Raw genomic sequence first — 19,731 nt, 5'->3', positions numbered from 1 at the left:
TAAATACTGAGCAAAAGGTCTGAATACTTATGACCATGTGATATTTCAGTTTTTCTTTAATAAATCTGCAAAAATGTCAAATTCTGTGTTTTTCTTTCAATATGGGGTGCTGTGTGTACATTAATGAGGAAAAAAAATGAACAAATGATTTTAGCAGATGGCTGCAATATAACAAAGAGTGAAAAATTTAAGGGGGTCTGAATACTTTCCGTACCCACTGTACATGTCCAGTCAAAGAAGTCCAGAAGTCACCTCCATTTTCCCAGTTTTTCTTTTTTTTTTTTTTACAGGTAAACAGTTCAAGTCCAGTAAATAACCCTAAATGGTACAAAGCAGAGAGAATCACTGCAGACCCCTCACACCCTGGACACAATCTGTTTGAACTCCTCCCCTTTAGACAGTGTTACAGGTCACTGTGCACTAAGACAACCAGGCATTCCCCCAGGCTGTCACTCTGATGAACACTCAACCAAGGACAGTATGACTGGACAATAACCCTCAGTGCAACACTTGTATATATATATATATATATACATTGTACAGATTATACAGACTCGTACAGGTCTCTAGCTTTAAGTACTCTGTTTTTATCCCTATTTATCTAATTTCAATGAACATTCCTTTGTTGTCTGCATTGTTTACTGCCTGTTTATACTGCTTATTTTGCATTGTTTGCACTGTTTGTTGCTGTTAATACTGCTTATTTTGTTATATTACACAGCCTCATGCTGGTTTACCGTTTACTTGCCCCTTGCATGGGGATATGTACATGCACATTGAAAGCTGATGTACCAGAGTCAAATTCCTCGTGTGTCCAACACACCTGGCCAATAAAGCTGATACTGATTCTGAAGCTGATAAAGTAAACTCCCGGAGGTTGAAAAAAATAACAAAAACTAACATTTTTTCAGGGAGCCAGTAACTGCTGAATGTCCATCTTTTCTGCAGCGGTGGAAGTAAATGATGCCAGCATTGCTACAGGTGTCCCAGCTGCTGTCCGGTACTGACAATAAACGAGACCTCCATCGTGCCACTCTGGGCGGGCTGCATATAGATGTGGGTTGGTGCAATTGTCAGTGTGCTGTGTGTGTGCTCTGTTGCTGTGTGGTTGCACAGAAAGAGATGAGCTCTGGCCCTCAACCCTTCTTTACCCGGCTAACGTTAAACATTTATAAGCTCATAGTCTGTGTCAGTCTCACGGAGCTCCCTGTTTCATGGTGTTGCTGTTTCACCAGCTGGTTTCCTGTGATAGCACATGGACCTGGACTAACCGGCCTGTCATACTGTCTGCTGTGTTAAGTAACATCATGTCTTCAAGAATTTCACTTCTCCTTTTGTCACATTTTGTTTTTCAGCGCCTCTTTGCATTCTCATCATGCCACCTCATGACCTGCAGAAAATATCTGACCACAGACGACGACAGATGTGAAATCAGCTTCTGCTTTTCCACAGCTGAGGTCACGTAAACAACACTCGGACAGATGAAACAACAGGAGTTACTATATGTGAAGCATGCTGTCCTTCCTCCAGCTGCAAGCTTAAAATTGTAAAAGGCTAAAGTCACAGGCTGTTTAAAAATAGATTTACCCACATCACATTCACTTCACAAGTCAAATCCCGAGTCTCACTGATCTGCCTCCTGATCCTATCTGGGATCATACCATAGCTGGGCTTGAAGATGCAGTCGATACCTGCCTGCTCTTTGCTTCAGCTCCAGGTGTCCTGCAGAGGACCAGGAGATGGGCCGAGGAAGCTCTGGGTTGCTTAGCTGCGCTGTTAAGGCTGCGCTGCGTAAACACATGGTTAAAAGTAAAAGTCCTGCATCCCGTACAAGTTACTGTGTTGTAGATTTAATTTGCTCATCGGTCTGCACTCAGTAGCCTGTAATGACCAAGCTGTAATCAAAGCAGCTTCAAAAAAGTCCGAGTTTAAAGCTCTGAACACATTCATGGAGAGATTTCAGTTTTGGATTTTTAATACATTTGCCTAAATTTAAAAATGTGTTCATTTTATCATTATGGCTTATTGTTGTCTGAGCAAACACATTGAATCTCCAACACAGTTCATCTCTGAAGCTGCTGTCGCCTCAGTATTATCAGGAAAATGTAATAGATAGCACTCAGTGCATTGTGTCCCCTTTGACTGGCACAGATACCATTTATCATTTCTTACTGACGCAGCTGGGTTTTAATTACTGGCTGCAGATAATGATTATTTTCATAATAAATTATTCTGCTGATTACTTTCTTCAGTTGTGAGAGCTACTGTTTCACAGGGTCCAGTCAGTCCAAGCGTCAAAGTTTTTCAAATAAATAAATCACAATTGTTAAAATAAAAGCAGCTTACTGTCACCTTTCAGAAGCTGAAATGTTAGCTGCAAATTAATTTTGTCAGCTGGCTCAGTTTAATAACAAAACATGTTTTATAGACTCATTTTTTATTTTTCTTCATTTGTAATCTAACTGAAACAGTCACGTAAAGAAAGTGAAGTAAAAATATATTTCTCTCAGAACTGTTGAGTAAAAATACAAAGTGGCATGAAAAGAAAATACTCAAGTACAAGTGACTCAGATTTGTCCTTGAGTATAGCATTTTTGCAAATGTACTTACTTTTCATGGTTGTTTACCAAATCTCTTTAACATAAAGACTAAAATGAAAAAGGGCTCATACTTTTAAACTTCTCAATAAATTATACATTTCTTAGCCGATGACATTGTGATTTATTTAACTAATCTGGAAAAAACTCAACCAGCCACTTTCCACTTCGCCAAACCTTTTTACGTGTGAAATACAAATAAGATTTGATGTAAATATTGAGTCCATGAATCAATGAACATGGTCTGAAGGGTTTCTCTGTGGTGTTCTGCTTCCAGCTATTTTACAGAACAAAGTGCAAGTAAAAACATAAACAGCATGAGAACAGGAAGGATGTGAAGAAATGAGTGTGACTGTCTCTTTGATTGACTTCGTCCTGTTTTTCACACACAGACTGTTTTATGCACACTTTAATGGTTATCATGTAACATAGAGAAACAACATTTACACTCATATATGATGATACATGTTCATATGGACAACCAAAAAACATCCAGAAAAACTATGAACACAATCAGAAAACATAAGTGTGCATGTTAATATTAGCATCTGTTAGCGTCTGCTAGCAGCTCTGTTTCCCAGTGGATGTCCCACAGTCTGACAGTAACAGATGAGTTTTGTTTATTTGTCCACATTAGACATACAGATCACATGGTCTGACAGAAATATGCAGCACCGACTCCTCGTCACTTCCTCTGCGCTGAGGCAACACAGTGACGTCACAAGACCCACCAGTCGCAAATAACAGCAGCTAAAAGAGTTTGTGGCTAAAAGAGCTTCACATTCAATATACAGGCAAGTCCTGGAAAAAGTCCTGAGAAAATCTTGGGAAGGATCCTGGAAATATATGGAAAAAGAGATAAAATTCTTGTATTTGCTAAAAAGTGTCTAAAATGCAGCAGCAGAAACAACGGATGTTTCCCAACTTTAAAGCAGCTTGAAGCTAAACTGATATAAAACTCAAATGTCCAACACTTCCTCTCAGGGTGTTTCGGGTCCGGGATCGAGCGATGAAAGCGCAGCATTACGTCACTCGTGTGTCGACAGTAGCTGCGGCATAATCCAGGGACGTTGCCATGGTCTTTACAGTGACAAGGCCTGCATGTTGTCGCTGTCTGACATCACCGAGGCTCGAGTGGAACTCAGTGGAGTCCTGCTGGACTTACCCGGCTGACTCTTGTTGGCTGGTGGCTGGCACTGGCAGGAGCACAGCAGCTGCTGCAAATCGTGGCGAAAGCGCACGCCCACAAAGGCGTAGAGGAAGGGGTTGAGGCTGGCATGCACATAGGCCAGACTCTTCAGCACCTGCTCCACCAGGTCAAAGCGCTTCATCTCCTCACAGTCCATCATCTGGTTGGAGGCCTGTGTTGCCTGCATCACCAGCACGACAGTGTAGGGCAGCTGCGACATGACGAACGCCGCCACCACTGCCAGGATGACGCGCATGGCCCTGTGCTTCCGGAAACTTCGGGTCTTGAGCAGCGTGACAACGATGATGCTGTAGCAGAAGGCCATAATGATGAAGGGCAGGCAGAAGCCCATGCTCACCTGCAGCGACAGCACCAGGATCTTTGTGCGGTTGCCCAGGTGAGATGGGAACACCATCCTGCAGTACTGCTGCGATTCCACCTCAGAGATGGTGGCAAACATGAGCTCAGGTGTGGCAAGCAGCAAGGCCAGTAGCCACACCCCCACACACACCAGCCGGCTGCAGCGGAGGCGCGCCATCTGTGTATTTTGTGCCTTGGTGGTCTGCACGATGACAATGTAGCGGTCGACACTGATGCAGGTGAGCAGTAGCATGCTGCTGAACAGGTTCACCTTGTAGAGGGCTGAGTTCAGCTTGCAGAGGGGGGAGCCAAAGTTCCATCCATGCAACGCCTCAGTTGCCCACAGCGGCAGTGTGATCAGGAACAGCAGGTCGGCCACTGCGAGGTTCAGTAGGTACATGTCCGTCATGCTCCTCAGCCGCCGCCGGAAGTTCAGGTAGATCCAGACCACAGCCAGGTTCCCAGCTCCACCTACCAGGGTGATGATCCAGAAGAGGGGTGGCTCATACCGTCCCCTGAAGGCCCGAGCTGACGCCCGGTCGCACATCAGGTCTGGGTAGTTGTAGTCCTCGTCGGTGGTGGGCAAGGGGCTGAGGGATGATGGGTCCTGATCGGGAAAGATGACACACCTGAGCACACCTGCTGCAGCTACATGTGTCTAATACAGACTCTGAACCTCATATGTCCAACATGTTTTAATCATCTACAGTTTGATTTAAACTGATCAATTAACCAATCAAACCATAACAAAACAAGCAGGGCAGATTCCTCAGTAAGTGATCATAAATAATCCATATTTGTTACCTCAGTAATGAACGCCTTAGTGGTGTAATCCATGGAGGTCATGTGATCAGATTCTTGTTTAAGCCGATGAGGTTATTCATTGACCTTCACAGGAAGCCAATAAAAACAAACAGTTCAGGACATTTTTTACAGTACACCTCCTCCTCCTCTCATCGTTACTCCATTAGTACTAATAAGAGTCTAGTACTAATATAGTAACACTGACAGGAGTCATTCTGCACAATGACAGCTTTTACTTTTGATACTTTAATTGCATTTTGCTGTTAGTACTCTGCATACTTTTACTACAGTAATCATTGTTTGTAGTATTTCCTTCGTGGTTTTATTACTTTTACTTTCTTTACTTTCACTTTGAATACTTGGTCTGACACTAGAGATGCAAGGATCGCAGTACATGATGGGAGAAGTATTCAGATCCAGTACTCAAGTAAAAATACTAATACTGCACAAAAAAATACTCCATAGTAACAGTCTTGCATTCAGAAACCTACCAAAGTGAAGGTATTGAAGTATTGCCAGCAAAGACCTGAACGTATTAACAGTTCTCATTATGCAGAACGGCTGATGTCATAATACACCTTAACAGTAACTGATGTTGACATACAAAAAAAAATACAGGATTTATTGTTTGTTATTACAGATGAATCAAAGGTTTTAACATAAACTGCAACATTAAACAGAGGCCTCCGTTATTATATTAATATTCCCTGTTATGCATAATGAGTACTTACTTTTGGTACTTTCTATTTTTGATACTATTGTATAATATAATATAAAATATGTCTTGATAAGATTCTGAACAGGAATAAACATGTTCTTTCCTGGTTAAACAGGGCAGACAGGACCAAGTGAAGCCTCGGTGCAGGGCCCCAGAGTCTAACAAATACGAGGTTAATGTCTTTGTCTTTAACGCTGGTGCACGCAGTCATTCAAACACACTAAGGAGAAGCTACAGACACACAAACAGACAAGTGTGGACTTACAGTCAGTCGTCTCCTCGTCTCTGCAGCGCCTCTCAGGCTCAAGCTGTTTTTGTGTCCGTTAAACCACAGAGTGACGTTCAAGGACGACTCAAAGCAGAAGTTGCCAACTCAAAGGGAGGAGCAGATCACAAAACACAACCCTGCACAAGATCTGAAGACACACAGTGTCTGAAGCACATCCTTCACTTCTCCCTTAAAAACCTTTAATTTGAAAAGGCTTTGAGGCTTCAGGACTTTACCCTTAATTTTCACATTAATGTGAAATGTCTGACAAATGCATGAATGCTGGATTTTAGATGGTATGAGGGTTAAGGCATTTTGGCCTTCTGTTCACAGGTTTACCCGGTTTGGACAAATTAATGGAAACAATCGTAGACTGCAATATATATGGGGGATTTTGATGAGTTTGCTGCAGAGTTTAAAGGTTTTTAAGAGATTTTTAAAAACCATATATTTTACTAAATCACATTTCAGGCATCCCTTACTTTGTACCTTAAAAGGTTCAGACTCAGTGGTTCACCCCAGTTTGGGGTTAACTAAGATAAATTAATGAATTAGTATAAACTAAGGGTTTTCTGCAAGATTTAAGGTGTTCTAATGGTTAAAACACAAACTTAATGTGTTTTAAGGTAAACATTAACTTGTACCTTAAAACACTTTGAACTTGCAATTGAATTAGTTAGAAGCTCATCATAAATGTGAATTAATTAATCGATAGATAAATTAATTATAATGTGTCCAGTGGTGCTCGGTGGATTAAATGTTCATAAAAAGCCTGAGTTACAAACGGGCACAGTAGCACCTGAAGTGGTGTCTGAAACCTGACCTGACCTGGACCAGGTGAGCCCAGAGGCATCAGTTTCCATGGTAACAACAGGTGCAGAGCTGCTACGTGCCTGCGCTGTGTCTGGCAGGTTTGTGGGTTCAGGGCGTACCCTGGCCTCAGACCACAGACACTACTGTCGCTCTCTGTAGTAGTGACGTGCCTGTGGTTGTACAGGCTGAACATCATGTCTCTTTTCTGTTTAGTTTACTTCCTGCTAGATAGGTAACACATGTTTGCACTTGTATCTGTCGGACCCCTGCAATAATAATCACAGTGGCAATCGCCTCCTGTTTGTCTGAGAAGTGGCTCCTTCTGTCATTTAAACCCCATTCTTGGGTTCAGCTTAGTGTCAAATCTGACTTTTGTCTGAAAATGGAGGAAGTCAGAAATGTTTCTGCTAATCTGATGGAAACTTGCTAACACCAACACATAGGCCTGTTTGGGAACAGACATCATAACCATCAGGAGAGAAAGGCCCTGTAAAAGATGAATGGGCTGTTGTAATGTCAGCTAGAGGGTGTTGCTGCTGTTCTCTCTGAGCCCGGTTTTTAGTCTGTATTAGTCCACATGTGGTCACAGTGCCCCCACCACCAGCAGCAGTGGCAGCTGTCATTGGAGCGCTGTGACACCGAAGGAAACCTAGAGACAGGAGGATTCCGAGGCAGGTTCTGCAGCCTCCTCTCCTCTGGTTTCTCAGTGGGTCTATGGAGGTTTGTTCTGGAGGGACATCAGAGATGATGGGATCTTCAGGAAGCCGAAGTCACGCTGAGTCAGATCAACGTGATCAACATCAGGACCCATTTGGACTCCAGTCCACCTCACTCAGCACGCCGCCCACACCCCTGAGGAGACATTGGTCTCTGTCCTGCTGATGGTACAGGCCTGTTACAGAGCAGATCCTGTCACCAAGGTTTAAATGAGTTAAATTAATTAAGAGCAGAGTGAAGGTCTCACTCCCACCTCCCTGTGTGATGTGTCTCAATGAGAACTTAGATTTGTTTTAGGTTAAAGGAGACACACACAATAGTGCACAGTTCATATTGGACATTAACCAACTAGTCCTGATTCTGTGTAAAAAAAAAAAAAAAAATCTGACTATGAAGTTGATATGAACCTTCAGCAGTTTGAGTAACGTCATGAAAAGTTTCAGAGGGAATTTGTACAAAAAATTTACTTTAAGATAAGGTATGATTTTTGCAGTATTTGTATGATGTGGTATTACTGCTTTTAGTAAAGGATCGGCGTGCAGCACGGTGGCGCGGTGGTTAGTGCTGTTGCCTCATAGCAAGAAGGTTCCATGTTTGGGGCCTTTCTGTGCAGAGTTTACACAGCTGGAAGTAGTAGTAGTAAAGGATCAGAGTACTTGTTTCACCACTGGATACAAATACATAGATTTATCGGCATTATTTAATGATTAGGTTTAGCTGTTGATTGAAATACAAAGAAAACCAGGGTCAGGTCAAAGTGTGTGTGTGTGTACGTGCGCAGTTGCAGCTTGTCATGCAATGCTGCACAGTATAAACACACTCTCACACAATGTGGCTGCTTCCTGTTTCGGTGATCTCACAAACACACACACACACACACGTACACCGGCCTTTCTATCTGTGTGAGGACACTCACAAACATAATGCATCCCCTAACTCCCTAACCTTGACCTAAACCTGACTCTGACCTGAGCCCTGAAACCAAGTCTGAAGCCTCAAAATATTTTTTAATCTAGTGATAAATGCTTTTTATGCACATTGCAAGGACTCGACTGGTTTTGTCCCCACAATGTGAGTAAATCTGTAGACACTCACACTCTCAGATCTTATCATGTCACCTCTTTCTTCCTCCTTTCTGTTATTGAACACAAACTTTGGGATGCTGGTTACTATAGTTACCTCCTCCTCCTGTCAGGTGCTGGATGACGCACACACAACAGGTCGGACACAGGCCTTTAGTTCCCCAGAGGGATTATTGACAATTTCTTGATTGACGGTTGTCTGAGGCAAGCAGGCAGGAAGTGACATCATTTATTCTTGGCAGCTGACCAAGGTACCTTTGACCTTTGGTGACACTCTTCATCACGCCAGCCGGTGTCATGTTGGCCATCAGTAAATGAGCTGACAGACAAAAAGGAGTGAAAATAACAATGGGCCACATTCACCAACATCTTCCTATATGTTTTTGTAAATTTCCTTGTAGGTTGTTCTTATGAAAAATCAACTTCTGATTCACAAACGCATTCATAAGCTGCAGAATTATTCACACTTTTCTTTTTACATTGCTGAATACCATGTGTTCGTAAGTTGAAAGCATGTGCCAGTCATTCCTATTTAACATATGTTAACGCCCTGCTAATGCTCTTGCTCACGAGACCTTTTTCTAACAAAATTAAGTATTACGTGTTAGTTTAAGGATTTCCTTGAATGGTCATTATTTCCAGGCCGTTGTGACTTCACGTGAGCTTGCCTCCTGCTTCTGCACTGTGACCAGAGGATGTGGAGGAAAATACAGGGCCTGAGGTTACTGCATGTCCGGAAATGTTCTTGTACAGGGACTCACTGTTTTACCTGACCGGGTCTAACCTACAAGCAGCCAGTCATGAAGCCCCCACCGTGGTTAGTGATCAGCTCATCAATGCTCAATTCCCCCGGAGCACAGTACCTGTTTCTTTTGACTGCTTGAGGCCAGTGTGTCTGCCGCATGTGATGTGATGATGCTCTGAGCTCGTCCTCTCCTCTCTCTCCATCCATCTATATGCCACCATTACACATCACTAACTTTGTGTCTCCTCTCTCCCATAGTGTGTTCTCTCTCTCTCTCCCTGTACCTTTCTGCAGGTTGCCCTGGCTCTGGAGCTCTATGTTTCTGATGAGCAGTTACCAGCCACATCAACCTGCCCAGACTTTGATTGTTTGTTGTTGTGTTTGTTGTGTCTTGTTGCTTTTCTTTTCTCTCTCCTCTATCCACTTGCCCCAACCGGTTGAGGCAGAAGGCCGTCCACCAAGAGCCGGTGTCTGTCAGAGGTTTCTTCTGTTAAAATGAGTTTTTCCTCCTCGTTGTCGCCCAGTGCTGCTCAAGGGGGATTTGTTGGGTTTTTCTCAGTAATTATAAGAATAATGTCCAGACCTTACTATGTAAAGTGCCCAGACATGACTTTTGTTGTGATTTTGCACCACTCAAATAAAACAGAATTGAACTGAATATAAGAGGTTTTATGGACAGTTTTTCTTTTTATCTTCTTTTTTGTTATGCTTGACTGAAAGAGACTGCTCAAGACTTCAATGCAAACTTCATCTCATCTTATCTTATTAAAGTGACCAAATGTTTGAGAGAGACAGTATAAAGCTTATATAGACTATTTTGACAGGTCACTATATTAAAATGTCGGCTATAACTATGCTACTGATTTCAGCTTCTTATTTTAGACTATGGCAGCGAAATCAATATAACCTCCTCGTTCTTCTTCTCCACTCCTGCAGGGAGTGCAAAAGCTCAGACATGACGTCAGGCCGAAGAGGAAGAAGAAGCAGCAACGGATGTAAACAGCGGCTTCTCGGTGTTTGAGCAGTGAGTTTTAGTTTTAATATTTTACCCGTAAATGTGTTTATTCAACCCGTTTCTGTTGTATTACATCATGCCCTGTCTGTTAAACTGTTTAATTACAAAGCTTCCGTTGCTCCTTTAACAAAATCGATCCCTTTAGCTTTGCTTAACAGTGCTAGCTTCCTCTGACGCCACAAACCGAGCTCAGTATAAAAACTCCGGTTAACGGAGCTGCAGCTGTCGGTGACATCGTGTCAGATCATTTACTTATGTCACTAACAATTATTCTTAAAGCTTTATACATAATGGTTTAAATGCTTACATTCGCTAGTTTGCTTCATGTGGTGGTGATGATGATGATTATTTTACTGCTCAGACATTTTACATTTTTAGGATGTTAAGGACATTTTTAATCGTTTACGTTTTTATAATTTAAGGTTTGGGAACACAGTTTATGATGGTAATTTGCGGTTATTTATTTTATTATCTAGAAAGTTGTTATTTTGACTGCTGATTTAGAATATATCCTTATTAATTAAGACATCATTCTCCATATTATTATAATTGTATAATAAAATTTCCTCTGAATGTGATGTGTTATTTTCAGTGCTGTTTATTTTTTGTCTGGATGTTTGTGCATACAGTCAAACACCTGCAGGGATCCCGGGTCAAAGGCTCCACCTGTAGGCAGAAACAGTGCAATCAGAGCAGAGAAAGCTGATGCCATGGTGATGTTGTCAATGAAGCAGCGGTACCGTGACATCAGCCCTGTAACCCTGCAGGTGGTGGGTGGGGCTATGAGCTCCAGTTTGTACTGTGGGGAGGTGGAGGGACTGTCAGGGGGGCTGGTGGAGTCCTTCCTGGTGGAACTTTATCGCTGTAAACTCTGTCAGTTCACCTGTGGCCTCAAGACTGCCATCAGCAGCCACCTGCTGCTCAGGCACCGCCCCCCCACCCTCACCTACCTGGGGGAGGCTGACAGAAGGGGTATGGCAAAGGGCAGAGAGGAGGCCGGGCTCCAGCAAGGGGCCTCACCATATCATCTGGATCTGAATGTAGAGTCAAAGCAGAGTGATGAGGATGAGGAGTTCCTGCTCTACAACATGCTGGACAACATGAGCCCGCCCACCTGTGACATTAGCACCGAGGGGGGGCTGCAGGTCGCACACACCTGTGAGGTGACACACCTGACATGCATACACACACACACACACACACACACACAGCCTAATATTAATTTTGGTTACATTTTCCAACAGAAATCAAAGGGATTCAGTTTAGTGACAGTGGAAAGTATGTTTTTTTTAACAGTGATTTAATGATTTTTCTGTTTCACCTCTGTTCATGCTAATTTCAAGAGGCAGCCATTTAGACACGAGCGGAGCAGCCCAGTGTTACTTAGAGGCATTTCAGACACTATATGTTATAGATTCACTGCTGCATCAACATGAAACTGCTGCTTCAGTCAGACAACTCTGTTGACATCTGACATCAAAGCTACGACAAACGTGGACATAAAAACATTGAGGGAGACTAACCACACTTGTGTACACATTGAACAGTAAATTTTCATCTTTTTTGTCTTTCTCAAATAGATGTTAGTAATGTTTTAACTGGACTAGAGCTCTGAGAAGCTGAATGTTATTGTCAGTGGTTCCACTTGCTGTGCATGCAGCTCCTGATCTAACTACTTTAGTGCACACTCAACAGAATATTTCTAAAATTGTATCTCATTCCCTAACTGTGATCAACAGCATCATTCAGGAGAGGCCAGAGTTTCTGAAGTCATGAAATGAAACCTATGAAAACCCATCACAGCTCCATTAGGAGAAAATTTGTCTGTCTCCAGGTCAGCACTCTGTTTGAGGAGGAGGAGGAGACCTCCATATTCCCTCTGAAGGGGGGTTCAGTGGACCTGTCCTGCCCTATTGCCCCCCACACCACCCAGGAGGAGATGGCTCAGTCCGCTCACCTAATGAGTCTGGGACTGTGTCGCATCTCAGCTGCCAAACCTCCTGCTCCTGCTCCCACTGCCTCCTGCCAATCCATCCAACACCTCCCTCCACCTGCAGACCCCCCTCGTCTGTCAGAGAATGGCACAGAGGCATGGAAGACTTCACCCTCCAGCAGACGTAGGCTGCCGTGTCTCCTGTGTCCTCTGACACTGACGACCAGGCGGCTGCTGGATGTCCATGTCCGGTCTCACCGAGAGGCCGGTGGATTCAGCTGCATCTGCTGCAGCTGGATGGCTGACAGCTGGGAGGAGCTGGAGCCTCACTGGAGGAGCCACTGCAGGAGGAGGAGGAGGAGGAGGAGGAGGAGGACGAGGACAAGGGAGGAGCAGAAGCAGAAAGAGGAGAAGAAGGAGGGGGAGGCACCAGCATGGAGGCCGTTCAGCTGGCCGATGTGTGTGAGAACATTCAGGAATGCTGCGTCACGAAACACTCATCAACACAGTGAGTACTGCAGTTTATGATCAATCAGTAATCAATAACACGGTGATTAATGATTTGTTTCCTCTAGATGGATGGAGGGGCCGGCTGACTGGAGGAGTAGGAAGGAAGAAGGTGGAACATAGAGCTGGGTAGGTGACTAAAGCTGTCTTCACCTGAAGGGTAACAACTTCATACAACTTACCTTTACTAGTTACTAATTAAATGTTACCAAATTAAAGCTACAGTATGTACATAACTGTTGTTGTAGAAGTCTGCTCCACAACGTATCCTAATGTGGAGAGGTGCTGTCAAAGCCTCCTGTGACCCAGACTCATTGAACAGCACTGCCGGCAGTGCTGAGACATTAGCTTCTAAAAGGTTTGGAGCGGGGTCAACCTCCCTAACCAATCAGAGATTTTCAGCGATTTCTGCTTGATCAGTAAGTTTTGTTGCTTTGTCATTTATTGTAATTTCATAACAACAGATATGTCTGTCTGGGCAGAGTGTGGCAGAGCGTAACAGGTTGTAGTAGAGCAGAGTGGAGCAGGGAGAAGGAGCGCTGGGCGGAGCAGAGCGGGCTGATTTGAAGGTTCAGGCGAGTGCTACCTTAAGTTACATACTGTGGCTTTAATATGTTAACAAAATGTTATTAAAACATTTTCAAAAACAATTTTCTAATATATGATAAAAAAAAATATCATATTTCCATAATGTCCTTAAAATGTTCCTGAAACGTTCTGAAAAAAAAATCATTAGTGTTTTTTACAAATCAAAATATATCCATAAATATCACTGAAACATTCCCTAAAATATTGCACATCATCCAAAGACTTGAAATTAATTATATTTCTTGAAAATTGTTTAAATACTGAAATCAGGATAAAATGTTGTGATATTTGGAGTCTCTGGCTGCTGATCCGACACCAGTATTTTTGTGTGTTGCTCCCAGTCTGACCAGTAGATGTCTGACGGGTTCAGTGCAGCACGTTACAGAGAAGAAGGAGAACACCAGAAGGAAAAAAAAGAAGGAAGAAGAGGGGAAGGAGTTTGAGGAGATGTCTGCAGAGATCAGAGACCAGATGGGTTTGTGCTGTTCACTGTGTCACAGGTGACTACATGACCTACAATTCCCCACTCCATAGGTTAGTAGACTGTCTCAACAGGTGACCCATGGCCTCAATGCACTTTGATAAAATAACCAATCACATCAGCGGACAAGTGCACCCTACTGAGTGAAACCCAGTAAACTAGGTGTGTGATGTGTGTTACCCAAGGGGTTTTGCCGCATCAGCCTGTGAGTTTATGCTGGGTGACAGTTAAGGGAACCACAGGGTGTACCACTCATTAGTGGAAACGCAGCTCTGTTGAAGGACTGCGATTGGTCCAATCAGCTGTGATGTTATTACTCTACAGGAAGTTCTCCTCTAAGCTGACTCTGAGGCGTCACCTAGGTGTGCACAGTGGAGAGAAGCCATTCACCTGTACTCACTGTTCCTACAGCAGCAGACTGAAGGCCTCACTTCTGCAACACCTGAGGACTCATACAGGTAACACACACATACACCTAAGGACTCACATGAGTAACAGACATACATCTGAGGACTCATATTGGTAACACACACATACACCCTGCCTCTGTGTGTGTTGTGTCTTGCCAGGTGAGAAGCCGTACAGGTGTGCTCAGTGTCCGTATGCCTCTATCGATCGCAGCTCTCTGCTCAGACACTGCAGAACTCACAGTCAGGAGAAACCGTACAGGTGTCAGCACTGTGACTATAGCAGGTAACACATATGACACACCGAGTAATGTGTGTGTTACTGTAATCAGACTGGATCACATGACCACCTGGCTGCTGGTTTTATGGCAACATAAATTGTGCTGTGATGGGTTATGGGATAATTCCATAAAACAAACAGATGTTAGGTGCTGTGGTGATTGATGTTAAGGTGGCCACTGGTTGCCATAGTAACAAGCTGTTTTCCCTTGTTAGTATCCAGAAGAAGAGCTTGGACCTCCATGCTCGCCGTCACCACACAGGTGAGGCCTTTCCGTGCCAACAGTGTAACTACTCGAGTCCAGACCCCCAGCTGCTGCTGAGACATGTCCGCAGACGGCACCTGGCAACTGACGTTGCAGCTGATCAGACGCTCTGATTGGACTGTTAGTTTATGGCTTGGAGTACAGAACATACATTTACTCAGTGATGTCATCGAACATGCTGCTGATATCACAAAGTTTTCCTGAATGCTTTTATTTTTTGCTGATTGGAATTTTAAAAGAAAATAAAACATAAAAAGTGAACCCAGCCTTTGTTTTTCCATCGCAGTGTCTGTCCATCCATCTGTTGTCTACACCTCTTATTCCTGAATAGGGTTACAGGGGGGCCGGAGCCAATCCCAGCTCACACTGGGTACGAGGCAGGGTCCACCCTGGATAGGTCGCCAGTCTGTAAAAGGGCTGACATGTAGACAAACAACCATGCAGGTTAGTTCTCAGGTTTATTCAATGTAAACAAGGTAACTTTGCAGATTTAAAAGGTTTCAGAGCAGGAAGTGACTCAGTGACATCAGAGCGATTATAATAAGACATGAGTTTAAAGAAAACAGACGGCATTGAGAGATCAACAGAACCCTATGGCCCCACCCAAATTGTTCTTAGTCAGATGGTACCATTTCACTCAGGAGGAAATAATTTATTGAGGTGGGCTGTTGGCGCCCCATGTTAAGGGCAGACAAAGAGGAGCTGCGCTCTGACCATCAGACAGTCAGTGTGCACTGACCTGAGGTTTCTCGCAAGAGGCAGCTTTTTAAGTAGGGTTGTAAATGTGGAAAATGAGAGCATATACAGTGGTGTGAAAAAGTGTTTGCCCCCTTACTGATTTCTTATCTTTTTGCATGTTTGTCACACTGTAATGTTTCAGATTGTCAAACAAATTTATATATTAGTCAAAGATAACAAGTCAACACATCATGCAGTTTTTAAATGAAGGTTTTTATTATTAAGGGAAAACAAAATCCAAAACTATATAGCCCTGTGTGAACAAGTGTTTGCCCCCCTGTCAAAACACTGGTTTATCGCACCTGAGTTCAATTTCTCTAGCCACACCCAGGCCTGATTACTGCCACACCTGTTCGCAATCAAGAAATCACTTAAATAGGACCTGCCTGACAAAGTGAAGTAGACCAAAAGATCATCAAAAGCTAGACATCATGCCGAGATCCAAAGAAATTCAAAAACAAATGAGAAAGAGAATAATGAAGCTCTATCAGTCCGGAAAAGGTTATAAAGCCATTTCTAAAGCTTTGGGACGGCAGCGAACCACAGTGAGAGCCATTATCCACAAATGGCGAAAACATGGAACAGTGGAGAACCTTCCCAGGAGTGGCCGGCCGACCAAAATTACCCCAAGAGCGCAGCGACAACTCATCCAAGAGGTCACAAAAGACCCCACAACAACATCCAAAGAACTGCAGGCCTCACTTGCCTCAGTTAAGGTGAGTGTTCATGACTCCACCATAAGAAAGAGACTGGGCAAAAATGGTTTGCATGGCAGAGTTCCAAGACGAAAACCACTGCTGAGCAAAAAGAACATAAAGGCTCGTCTCAGTTTTGCCAGAAAACATCTTGATGATCCCCAAGACTTTTGGGATAATACTCTGTGGACAGACGAGACAAAAGTTGAACTTTTTGGAAGGTGTGGGTCCCATTATGTGTGGTGTAAAAGTAACACCGCATTTCAGAAAAAGAACATCATACCAACAGTAAAATATGGTGGTGGTAGTGTGATGGTCTGGGGCTGTTTTGCTGCTTCAGGCCCTGGAAGACTTGCTGTGATAAATGGAACCATGAATTCTGCTGTGTACCAAAATATCCTGAAGGAGAATGTCCGGCCATCCGTTTGTGACCTCAAGCTGAAGCGAACTTGGGTTCTGCAGCAGGACAATGATCCAAAGCACACCAGCAAGTCCACTTCTGAATGGCTGAAGAAAAACAAAATGAAGACTTTGGAGTGGCCTAGTCAAAGTCCTGACCTGAATCCAATTGAGATGCTGTGGCATGACCTTAAAAAGGCAGTTCATGCCCGAAAACCCTCCAATGTGGCTGACTTACAACAATTCTGCAAAGATGAGTGGGCCAAAATTCCTCCACAGCGCTGTAAAAGACTCATGGCAAGTTATCGAAAACGCTTGATTGCAGTTGTTGCTGCTAAGGGTGGCCCAACCAGTTATTAGGTTTAGGGGGCAAACACTTATTCACACAGGGCTTTGTAGTTTTGGATTTTGTTTTCCCTTAATAATAAAAACCTTCATTTAAAAACTGCATGATGTGTTTACTTGTGTTATCGTTGACTAATATTTAAATTTGTTTGATGATCTGAAACATTACAGTATGACAAACATGCAAAAAGATAAGAAATCAGTAAGGGGGCAAACACGTTTTCACACCACTGTAAGTTTAAGGAAGGGTGGGAAAGTTTAACGAGAACTCTGTTGCTGGAATGTGAAAACAATGACTGCAGGTAGAAACATATTTTCCCTCCTGCTGCTGCACTGTGACCAGAGGATGTGGAGGCAAATACAGGACCTGAGGTTACTGAATGTCCGAGAATGTTCCTGTACAGGGGCTCGCTGTTTTACCTGACCGGGTCTAACCTACAAGTAGAACCTTGACATTTCACTGTTTCCTCTCAGAAAACATTTTTATATAAAAGTAGTTTATATTGTTGAAACCTGTCAGTAGACTGCTGTTGATGGAAGTCTTGCTGTCAAAGTTTCACAGGGTTGAATGTAACCGGTTAATCCATCAGATTAGCTTTGTCTTCAGTCTGTTAGCAGTTAGTGGATTAGAGCTGTGCTGTTAATCACCTCCATCAGTCAATATGTCGGACAGAACGAACACCATCCTGTTCTCAGGTACGTCCTCCACCAAACTCCGCTCATTTTACACTGATTTTGAATCTGCAGAGACTTAAACCACAGCTCAGACGGTCCTGGAACTGCAGAGGGTTCAAATTTGAGGCTGTACATGATTTGATGTGAGATGTATAGAGAAATGAACCAACCCTGTTTCAACCTGAAAACTTTGTTCAGTTCACATATTCAGCTGTTTTATAGCCTATCCGAGTTTTGTGCTTATCACTGGTTTCATCTGAAAAAAAAAATCTTTTGCCACCGCCTTGCTGATTTGAAGATGTTTCTGAATCCTCTAAAACAGTGAAGACTGATTTTAAATTGTGTGATGTAAGATTATACGGATTAACCTGATGTCAAGTCAGCAGCTTCCTGTCTGGCATTATAGTTAATTAAACCTAAGATCAGTCATCCAATCGCAGCTCTCACCTCCCTGTAGAGAATGATTTGTATTTAGTTTAATGTAGAGAAAATGATCAGTGACACATCTGACTGTCTGAGCTGAGACACCTCTGACCGACATCTTCGTTTGGGTCACATGACAGAGACTCTTCCTAAATGGTGCCATGGCAACACTCAGGCACATGAAACTGCTCTTGAATTGGGAAACACACTCAAGATCCATTCCATGACATGCTAGTTCTGTGGGGCTTTCAACAGTATCACATGGTCATCATTAGCGGCTTAGCAACATACACATTAAGTCACACAGGAGCTCCCCCTGTTAAAGAAAATAACGGGACTGGGTCGAAAGCTCCAGAATAACCAAGTCCATGGTCCTGAGATCATTGTGTAAATTTAACAGTAAAGGCGTGGTCACTTTATAGCGGAAAAACCCGGGTGTTGCGCTGCGCGTCCTGTGGTGGTCAGCGCCAAAAACTCCCAGGGCGCGCTACACAAAAAGGCGCTTTCTTGGCTACAATACAAAGGCTGCTAGCAGGAGCTCTTGGTAGTGACACTTGCCTGCTGATATTCCACTAGTTTGTAAAGGGTTGTATGTCTTTGTCTGATTGTGATATGAGGATCACAAGTTATTGTGCAGACACACAGGTGAACCAACTAGTTTCACGTCATGCTAAACAGCGATCGGCTGAGAGGACAGAGGCAACTGGGGTCAAAGTTGAACAAATCTGAACTTGCAGCACATCCCTGCTCCACGATGCGTAATGTGGACGTGTGTGCACAGCCTGTGCAGCGCATCACCTGCACAATAATGGCGAGACACGCCCGAAAGCGGTTTTCTGCAATAATGTGAACACGCCATAATATAGTTTGACTGCTGCATGACGTTAGTTTCTGGTGACAGGAGGCAGTTTGTAGTTGTTGTTTTTTTTTATTGTTTGTTTGTTGTCAGTGCTGCTGTTTTTGTCGGTGTCGGCCTTTGTGGAGGAGCTGGACGATTCGTGAGTACAAACTCCCGGACGATGCTCTAGGTTCAATTAATTTGACAACGTGCATTAAACAGTTGATGTAGTGAAGCTCGTGCTCGTCTGCAGCAGTTTGAGAAACACACCGGGTTCGACCAAGCGTCGAATCAAAATTACATCACGTCATTTGTAAATATTTGGTTCATCACTGGTATGAAAACAACAGACACACAATCTCACCTCGGGTCCATCGAATAGCTGTTATGGAGCTTTTGACTCATGATCTTAATCAGCAAAAACATTTCATGGTTGTCACCATATTGTCTAATTTACATTTTTAGGAGATGGATAAATTGAAAAGACAGCTGATGATGACCATGTGGTTATGATCAAAAGCTCCAGAACAGTTACTGTCTGTTCACAATTCAGAAATACACTAGAAAACAAAACGTGTAGCAACACTTGCAGTGTTTTGAGCAACTTTAATAAGGCAAAAACACTCATATGATCGGTTGTTTCTTTCTACATCTGTACTCACTCTTACAGACCCTGATGAAGGCTTCATATAAAAAACATTGGTCTTCTTATTAAAGTTGCTCAAAACACTCCAAGTGTTGCTGTACTTTTTATTTTCCAGTTAGTTTTTCCCTGTAGTGCACCTTGACAGTGGGTGAAGTTGTGCCAGAACTTTCTGCTGTGTCCCAATTCAGAAATACACAAATACC

The 19,731-nt window shown here is 43.3% G+C and overlaps 3 protein-coding genes across 6 annotated transcripts in view; 2 read left to right on the top strand and 1 right to left on the bottom strand.

Annotated features, from left to right (window-relative positions):
• Positions 1 to 2,370: 2,370 nt before the first annotated feature.
• ccr9a (chemokine (C-C motif) receptor 9a) lies at positions 2,371 to 7,771 on the bottom strand. Of its 2 annotated transcripts, XM_020610346.1 has the most exons (3): positions 5,934 to 7,771; positions 4,951 to 5,034; positions 2,371 to 4,753 (listed from the first exon to the last, which is right to left on the bottom strand). In XM_020610346.1, exons 2-3 carry the CDS (start codon positions 4,990 to 4,992, stop codon positions 3,680 to 3,682), a joined length of 1,116 nt encoding a protein of 371 aa, XP_020466002.1. In that variant the 5' UTR covers positions 4,993 to 5,034; positions 5,934 to 7,771; the 3' UTR covers positions 2,371 to 3,679. The 2 variants fall into 2 exon arrangements, with proteins under 2 accessions (XP_020466002.1, XP_020466004.1); XM_020610348.1 differs by lacking the exon at positions 5,934 to 7,771 and having other exon boundaries at positions 4,951 to 5,660.
• On the top strand, positions 4,301 to 15,029 carry LOC109965923 (oocyte zinc finger protein XlCOF6). Of its 2 annotated transcripts, none has more exons than XM_020610343.1 (9): positions 4,301 to 4,385; positions 10,230 to 10,317; positions 10,938 to 11,471; positions 12,143 to 12,749; positions 12,817 to 12,877; positions 13,678 to 13,836; positions 14,142 to 14,275; positions 14,387 to 14,510; positions 14,720 to 15,029. In XM_020610343.1, the coding sequence occupies exons 3-9, from the start codon at positions 11,019 to 11,021 to the stop codon at positions 14,880 to 14,882; spliced, it is 1,701 nt and encodes a 566-aa protein (XP_020465999.1). In that variant the 5' UTR covers positions 4,301 to 4,385; positions 10,230 to 10,317; positions 10,938 to 11,018; the 3' UTR covers positions 14,883 to 15,029. The 2 variants fall into 2 exon arrangements, with proteins under 2 accessions (XP_020465999.1, XP_020466000.1); XM_020610344.1 differs by lacking the exon at positions 4,301 to 4,385 and adding an exon at positions 4,643 to 4,696.
• Positions 15,030 to 18,693: 3,664 nt separating this feature from the next.
• LOC109965974 (protein disulfide-isomerase TMX3-like) overlaps positions 18,694 to 19,731 on the top strand; it is a 9,525-nt gene continuing 8,487 nt past the window's right edge. The window contains exon 1 of one of the 2 annotated variants that reach the window (XM_020610472.1): positions 18,694 to 19,042. The gene's annotated coding sequence lies outside the window, so the exon portion shown is untranslated. The remainder of the gene's footprint in view (positions 19,043 to 19,731) is intronic. The other variant, XM_020610471.1, reaches the window with a different exon arrangement.

This window comes from Monopterus albus, unplaced genomic scaffold (genome assembly GCF_001952655.1).
Source record: "Monopterus albus unplaced genomic scaffold, M_albus_1.0 scaffold105.1, whole genome shotgun sequence".
Lineage (NCBI taxonomy): Eukaryota > Metazoa > Chordata > Actinopteri > Synbranchiformes > Synbranchidae > Monopterus > Monopterus albus.
The sequence above is the reverse complement of the archived record's forward strand: the minus strand, read 5'-3'. Positions and strand labels throughout refer to the sequence as shown.

Excerpts from the sequence above, each read along its gene's own strand:
- ccr9a (XM_020610346.1), bottom strand. The coding sequence starts at position 4,992 with ATGACCTCCATGGATTACACCACTAAGGCGTTCATTACTGAG. Across the intron at positions 4,754-4,950 it reads CTAAGGCGTTCATTACTGAG|GACCCATCATCCCTCAGCCC; the intron begins GTAACAAATATG and ends TTTCCCGATCAG.
- LOC109965923 (XM_020610343.1), top strand. The coding sequence starts at position 11,019 with ATGGTGATGTTGTCAATGAAGCAGCGGTACCGTGACATCAGCCCTGTA. Across the intron at positions 12,878-13,677 it reads AAGGTGGAACATAGAGCTGG|TCTGACCAGTAGATGTCTGA; the intron begins GTAGGTGACTAA and ends TGTTGCTCCCAG. Across the intron at positions 14,276-14,386 it reads ACACCTGAGGACTCATACAG|GTGAGAAGCCGTACAGGTGT; the intron begins GTAACACACACA and ends GTGTCTTGCCAG.